Here is a 7067-nt window from a genome sequence, read left to right as displayed (position 1 = left end):
ATCATTTTTAATACAGTTTCGCAATATATTTTCCTGGGTTCCCACAATTACTTGTTAGCTATGCTATATACATTTCCGATGTTTGTGTCGTCCCTTTAAACCTGGTACGAGACCTAATGTCAGACCTCCCATCTAATGTGGATTCAGGTCCTCTCAGGGTTCTGATGATGTGAGTCAGGACCGTGGCACGAGTGCCCTTGTCTCATGTCATCAGACAAACACACACTGAAACCCACTGCTGGAAAGGGCAGATGAGTGGGACCAGGTCCATTTGATATAAGCACCTGCTCGTCCACGTGCACCCAGGAGGACATCTGTGGTGGTCTTTGACAAGGTTACATCTGAGTACTGGAGTTTTAGGTGGTTGCTGCACGGGTGCCTTCAAGTGCTATTGTGGTGTTCAGCCAGACGTTTGTTCCAGACACCCAAATTGGGGAGGGAAAACGCTAATATAATTGGGAACAGGAGTTCACTGTTTTGCTCTAACTAATCATACATGAAAAACTGTAAGTGCTCACTGAAAATCATTAGGTTTAAACAGCCAATCTCCAGAAGTTCCTCAACGTCTCCCCACGCGGATTCGTTTTTTCTTCTTCTAGCACTGTCTTTGAGTAACATGTATTTACAGTTAGTGGGTTGTGTGGTCGTTCCACCTACTATTATAAGATTAGTGCATTAAATGTACGTTGATCTGTATATGAGCTTCAGCTAAATTACACAAATGTCTACATTAAGCCAAGGTTTTTACATTTCTCAACATGGCTTTTCCAACTACGCACCTTGTGTATAATTGCTAGACACACAACAAACTGAGAAACAGAACAAACTGTTCAGGATAATATTACTGCTAGTGTTGACAGTACAGATTTCTACAGGCTTTGTTGCCCCCTTGTGCTAAAAAAGTCAATCACAATTTTCACATCTTAACAAGAATTCACAAGGATTTTCACATCTTAAGCTACACAAACAAACCATTCTCCCTAAGAAATTCCCAGTCAGATAAACAAATTGTTTTATTTATAAAGAAAGGCTTATTCCAAACTGCACACTTGCTCATCGAACCAGCAGTGTATGCATTTGTCCAATTTTGTCTGTTTACATGGGACGAATTCAGACTTTCAGTGAGGTAGACAGTTTTATGGTGTGTTTCTAACCAAGTATGAATTTATCACACATGACAGAAAACAGGAATGGCTCTCAAAAGAGATAATTACTAGTGAGTAAATGACCACTAAAATCTGAATTTCCCCACATGATGATGTCTGAAATCACCCACTAAGAGCCATACCATGATATGACCATTTACACCAAGTTAATGAAAGGAAACCTGATCTTTGCTGCAAGAAAAAAATAAACATCAGATTGTTCCCAAAAACTGGTCAGAACACACAACGGCAAAACAACATTTTCAAAAAGTCGTCATTGGCTTTAATTCTCTGATTGATCAGACATGACCCAATTGCTGATTATTTGTTTAGTAAAACACCCCTTTACTTGACCTAATGGACTGCACTGGAAGGAGACTCAGACTGAAATATGTAGCGAATGACAGGGCAGCTGAACAGTTCAGTCATCAGGCAAGGTTGAACCGTTTGTTGGATATTAGCCAATCAGCGTTTCTTAAGGAATTCAAAGCATGAATCCATCAGACATGTATTTACTTCCGAACTGGTCATTTCCCACCTCCCACTGGGTTATATATGCAGCAACATTGGTTGAGGCAAGGGACTTTAGGAGCTCTGCAATTGGGCTGGTCTTCTGAACTTGCTTTGAAGGAACACCCGGGGGACACAAAGCCCCTCCTTCTTATTGACTGTTTCTCGTAGCACGTAGTCATTAGTTACACTCTCAAAACCCGCCACTTTGAACAGGTCAGCAAGGAGCTCTGAAATACAAGAGGTTCAGAGAAAAAGAGAGTGAGTCCCATAAAAAACATTATGCATAATCACAAAATAAATAAAAAACACATAGCTACAATAAAATAAATAGTATGAGAGGAAAGACAACACAGAATGGACTGACCTCTGGAGAAGAAATAAGACCTGGTGCCATCCTGTCTAACATAGAAGTTTTCTCCTAGTTTGTTCCCAGCCTTGAACCTCATCATTGCATGGTCGTACAGACCATAGTCCCTGAACAGAACAACGCCCCCTGGCTTCAGAACCTGACAGAGAATGTCCATTACTAAGGCATGTTGATTTCGATGTTTGGGTTGTTTTCTAATGTTTCATCTGAAATTCTGCGTTGTCTCTCACCCTGTAGATGTTGTTCAGAGTCTGCTGCATCTTGTCTGGGTGGATGGCTGAGAGGACAAATATGAGCGTGGCCACATCCACAGTGTCCTTGGGGACGGCGACCTGGAGGTCATCTTTAGTCAGGTCACACTGGAACACAGTGCAGCGCTCAGGGCAGTACAGGGAGTGTTGCTGGGGACAATAGGAAAATGACACAGACTGAATATCTGGGCACTTGACATCGGGCTACAGGTCGTTATCCATCTGCTAATGTCCCACTGGCTACAGGTCGTTATCTGTCTGCTTAAGTCCCACTGGCTACAGGTCATTATCCAACTGCTAAATTCCTACTGGCTACAGTTCATTAACCATCGGCTTAAATCCCACTGGCTACAGGTCATTATCAGTCTGCTTAAGTCCCACTGGCTAGAGGTCATTATCTGTCTGCTAATGTCCCACTGCCAATTGGTCATGCATTGCTGGCATTGTTGGGGGTGTATTGAATTGTTAAATCTGCCCTTATTAGAATACATCCAAGGAAGTATCCAAAATCATTACCAACATTGTCCTTGGATGTTTATAAACTACTCCTTTAATTTTGAGTAAGGCATTATTACAATGCAAGGTAAGTTATTTTTGCTAAACAGAGATCATGCCCCCATTTGTTTTGGATTTTCTCAACAGCAGGCTTGTGACCATTTTGGTACTCTCTAAAGGTGGGTGGGGCCACAAGTTTTTTTTTTTACAGGATTGAGAATCTGTGATTTAAAATGACTATAATCAGGGCAAAAAAAGTTATTTTTACCTTCACAAACTCCACAGCTCGTGGCGAGAAGTCACAAGCATATATAAAAATGTTGAGGTCTTCCTCCAGGAGGGGAAAGATGCAGTTCCCAACCCCACAGCCAGCCTCAAGAAGGACAAGCTTTTGGGCTTCAAACTAAGAAAGAGAAGAATAACAAATTAAGAAATAAATAGAGATGCACCTCCCACTGCTGGCTTCACTTACCAATCTGGCCATCATACATTTATGGATACCTTATAATCTCTAGCTTGCATTGGACTTTTATTTCCATATCTTTATTTCCTTTGTAACCAAAATAAATGGCAAAGTATTGTACTACAGGAACTCAAATGTCTACAATTATGTTGTAACCTATCAAACCCCAACTTTATTTCGTTACCTTCCGGCAGGCTTTCAGTTCTTCAAACTCTCTGGTGGTCCAATGCCTATCCTTGAAAAAATTTGTAGTGTTCCTTTTGTAGAACAGGTCCCAGTTTTTCTGTGCCTCCTTTTCCAACTTCATCTGCTTGAAATCAGACACTAAAGTCTGGTCGCCTGTCAGTTTCTCAATTTCTTCCAAAGTCAAAGTTCTGGCAGTAGATTTTCTTTGTACAGGTGGGTCGAAACATGACAATCCGTCCCGGGGCTCCTCTCCAGACAGTTCAACATTTTCACGGGCAATGTCGTCATGCTTTTGCAGTGCCATACTTGTAGCTATAGTGGCACATTAGCAAGCTAACAGAAAATCATGATCCTGAAATCTACTCTACTTCACCAATCCATAGTAAATGATACAGATAACGTTCATGGGGAGTAGTACAAAAACACTGTCAAATTAAATAGGCAGCAATTGCCATTTTTTATTGAACGAAATCGTTAGACGATCTCTCGTGTGCAACGTAATTCGTTGGTTTTCTTCGTTCGTGTGGAAACAGCATTTGATAACAACGTTTCCGGCCTGGTTACATTAATCAGTAAAAGTTTAACTTCTTCATGTTAGCTAAATTCAAATGTAAAGTAATTATATTACGAATAATACTGATTATATTAACACATGCAACATGCATTCGTGTATGTTTGTGTTTAGTTCGGGGCTGAAACAAACATGGCCCTTGGATCCTATCGGTGATATTTCAGCACTGGAACAAAACAGGAAAAGGAGTGGTCATGTGACGGATTGTTTTCTAAACAGATTAGCCAGTTAAATGTATAGCTAGCTACTTAATACAATCTCCTACGTTATTATAATTATATTTTTATTACGGACCTTGTAAATTAATGTGAATTTTAAACGTCAAACAGAGCAATGAATGGGAGTACAAACCCGCTTTTGGACAAAGAAGAACATGTTTTAAAGCTCGGAGACAGCTTTGAAAAGAGGCCAAAATCGTCATTTCACACCATCAGATGTTAGTAGCTATCAATTATTTTTTGATGATTAGCTAATTGTAAATGTTTACCTAGCTACTTTGTCACTTCTTTACTATGGTCGCATTCGTTACGTAGCTACCTTATGTCTAATCATGTTGTAATTAGCGTACTAACTTGCTTGCTCTGTCATATAAAAGCAATGTTCACTTGTATTTCTGCCAGCTTATGATTATCTTTCTCACCCTTAAACATGTATAGATGATTTTAAACCCGCTTCCATTGACACAACCTGCGAGGGAGAGTTGCAGGTCGGAAAAGGGGAGGAAGTCACAATCACATTACCTCACATTCCAGTAAGTTTGTGTGTTTTATATTCATTCTTGGTACTCCGTTGTGGTGTTTTGCTTGTGCTCTGCATTGAGAAAAGGAATTTCTATTGCTGAAAGAAAAGCCAACTGTGCATCTGGTCTTGATACTTCTTATCTTGTTCCCAGGGCTCAACGCCACCCATGACAGTATTCAAAGGGAATAAGCGGCCATATCAGAAAGACTGTGTTCTTATCATCAATCACGACACTGGGGAGTACATGTTGGAGAAGCTGAGCAGCAGTATTCAGGTCAAGAAAACCAGGTGAGGAGTTTAACCAATACAAAACACGGGAACATACATAGAGGTAATCAACATAGTTCCCTTATAATTTGTAACAGTATGTTTTCAGGTGTTAACTTATGCCCTGTGTTTCAGAGCAGAGGGCAGTAGTAAGATCCAGGCCAGGATTGAGCAGCAGTCGGTGCGCGCAGCTGCAACCCAGCCTCCCGCACAATTCCGTGCCCCAACCAAGCCAGGTGTGGGGACCAAGACCTCCCCCTCCAAGGACAATCCATCTCCTGAGCCCCAGCTGGATGACATCAAGAGAGGTGAGCCTTTCCTTCGGTTGCCCTCATGTTTACCACTACAAATGGGCGCCGCAGCTGTACTCATTCGTAAGTGCCCCATGCTGTCTCCGTGACGTTCTCCTGTTCCTGGCGCAGAGCTCCGAGCCGAGGTGGAGGTCATTGAACAGATGAGCAGCAGCAGCGGCAGCAGCTCGTCTGACTCCGTCAGTGGCTCTGGCAGTGGGGATGACAGCTCCAGCATTGATGGGGAACACGAAGCCCCTCATCCCCACCCGCTCCCTCTACCCAACATCCAGGCCTCGCCCAACCGCAACGCCGCGGCCAACGGAGGAGCTGACCGCCAGCAGGGCAGCAACCAGCTGATAAACACGCTTAGTGAGTAACTGCCCTGTCGGGGCCAGCGTCTGGTGGACCCAGAGTGATCTGTCTGTTGGTGAAAGGTGTTTGGGCTGTTAAGATGTTCTAGTGGAATAATGACTTTGTGTCCCCGCAGGGAATGACCTCCAGCTGAGCGAGTCGGGCAGCGACAGTGACGACGACTGAACTGTCCTGCTATTCTCTGTCCACCTCTCTACCTCTCATTGCCACACCATCTCGCTTTTCTCTTCGCCTCGTTCCTTCATTTCGTTGCTGCGGCAACCAACCCAACTATAATGCCTGATTGTGCTGTATAGTTTTTTTCCTCTGAGAAGCTAGCCAACCTGGAGGTTCAATAGTGTATTTTATATTAGCTGTGTATTTTGTTTTGTATTTTTACATCCATTTACATATGAAAACATGCTAAAGAATATATTTTAGAATGCATATACATATTTTCTGTACTTAGAGCTCCTAGTTTTATCAACTTGTATCACAAGTCTTGGTTGTTTTCTTGGTTCATCACAGGGGGAGGGGCTTATTTTCACTATATCTATCCCGTCCTCCAGATCAGTCTGCAAATCATAAGAAAGCACCAAAAGCTTTCACCTATTCAATTTCCTATCAGTATCATGACTTTCACAAGTCTTTTAAGAAGCCAGAATATAGTTCACATCAGTCTATCCATCTTACTACAAGCTAGATATGATACCACATACTCATGTTAATGTTACTTACAGCAACGTCTTACCAATTACAAAAGTTAATATTCAGCTGTTGTGGAACAGGTAAATATCAGTGTGGTAAATGGTAGCAAATAAGCTTGGGTAAATCTTCGGTGCATTTCAAAGTACTTATATTGTGTATATTTTGCATTGGTTTTAACAGTTTTGACACAACCGTTAAATGCCACTCGTACCCAGTACTTTGAGTTCACCATAGGGTTATAACTATTCAAAGTAATAGTAGTCACTTCATGAGATCACATCATTTAGGTACTGCTATGAGAGTCAGGGTTATTTGATACTGTTGAAGAGCCCTAGTCCAAATGTAACGAGAAAAAATATCCTGATGTATCCTGCATACTGTTGCAACATTGCGGCTGTGTCCCCAACAAAGGCTGTCTCCAGTTAAGCCCAGATGTGTTAGGTGCTTAACTGGTATTTAACTGGTGCGGTTATGCGCTTGGGAAATGAATCACGTGATGGGTACTACAGAAGGTTGGATCAGTGAACTTAAATATCTAAAGATATTTGTCATTTGTCCTCTGGCATTCAGTCTTATTTGTGACACACGTTGTCACTCTACTGGTGCAATCTGTCATCTATTCATCAAGCTGCTGTACTTTTTTCTCAAGTGTTTTTTTCAAGTGTTTTTGTGGATATAAAGTATAATAAAGTGTGCAAATGTATTTACATGAATCC

The 7067-nt window shown here is 41.7% G+C and overlaps 2 protein-coding genes across 2 annotated transcripts; one reads left to right on the top strand and one right to left on the bottom strand.

Moving 5' to 3' along the window:
- Positions 1-995: 995 nt before the first annotated feature.
- mettl6 (methyltransferase like 6) lies at positions 996-3944 on the bottom strand. The gene is made up of 5 exons (XM_010885294.5): positions 3419-3944; positions 3040-3174; positions 2256-2426; positions 2023-2164; positions 996-1885 (listed from the first exon to the last, which is right to left on the bottom strand). Exons 1-5 carry the CDS (start codon positions 3722-3724, stop codon positions 1731-1733), a joined length of 909 nt encoding a protein of 302 aa, XP_010883596.2. The 5' UTR covers positions 3725-3944; the 3' UTR covers positions 996-1730.
- Positions 3945-4200: 256 nt separating this feature from the next.
- eaf1 (ELL associated factor 1) lies at positions 4201-7063 on the top strand. Its single transcript, XM_010885293.4, has 6 exons — positions 4201-4427; positions 4648-4742; positions 4884-5020; positions 5135-5307; positions 5422-5661; positions 5780-7063. The coding sequence occupies exons 1-6, from the start codon at positions 4325-4327 to the stop codon at positions 5827-5829; spliced, it is 798 nt and encodes a 265-aa protein (XP_010883595.1). The 5' UTR covers positions 4201-4324; the 3' UTR covers positions 5830-7063.
- The last annotated feature ends 4 nt before the right edge of the window (positions 7064-7067 follow it).

The sequence above is a fragment of the Esox lucius genome, chromosome 20 (genome assembly GCF_011004845.1).
Source record: "Esox lucius isolate fEsoLuc1 chromosome 20, fEsoLuc1.pri, whole genome shotgun sequence".
Classification (NCBI taxonomy): Eukaryota; Metazoa; Chordata; class Actinopteri; order Esociformes; family Esocidae; genus Esox; species Esox lucius.
Note: the sequence above shows the minus strand (reverse complement) of the source record. Positions and strands in the feature narration are given on the sequence as shown.

Excerpts from the sequence above, each read along its gene's own strand:
- eaf1 (XM_010885293.4), top strand. The coding sequence starts at position 4,325 with ATGAATGGGAGTACAAACCCGCTTTTGGACAAAGAAGAACATGTTTTA. Across the intron at positions 4,428-4,647 it reads GTCATTTCACACCATCAGAT|ATGATTTTAAACCCGCTTCC; the intron begins GTTAGTAGCTAT and ends AAACATGTATAG. Across the intron at positions 5,308-5,421 it reads GCTGGATGACATCAAGAGAG|AGCTCCGAGCCGAGGTGGAG; the intron begins GTGAGCCTTTCC and ends TTCCTGGCGCAG.
- mettl6 (XM_010885294.5), bottom strand. The coding sequence starts at position 3,724 with ATGGCACTGCAAAAGCATGACGACATTGCCCGTGAAAATGTTGAACTG. Across the intron at positions 3,175-3,418 it reads AACTGAAAGCCTGCCGGAAG|TTTGAAGCCCAAAAGCTTGT; the intron begins GTAACGAAATAA and ends TCTCTTTCTTAG. Across the intron at positions 2,165-2,255 it reads CTCTGAACAACATCTACAGG|GTTCTGAAGCCAGGGGGCGT; the intron begins GTGAGAGACAAC and ends ATTCTCTGTCAG.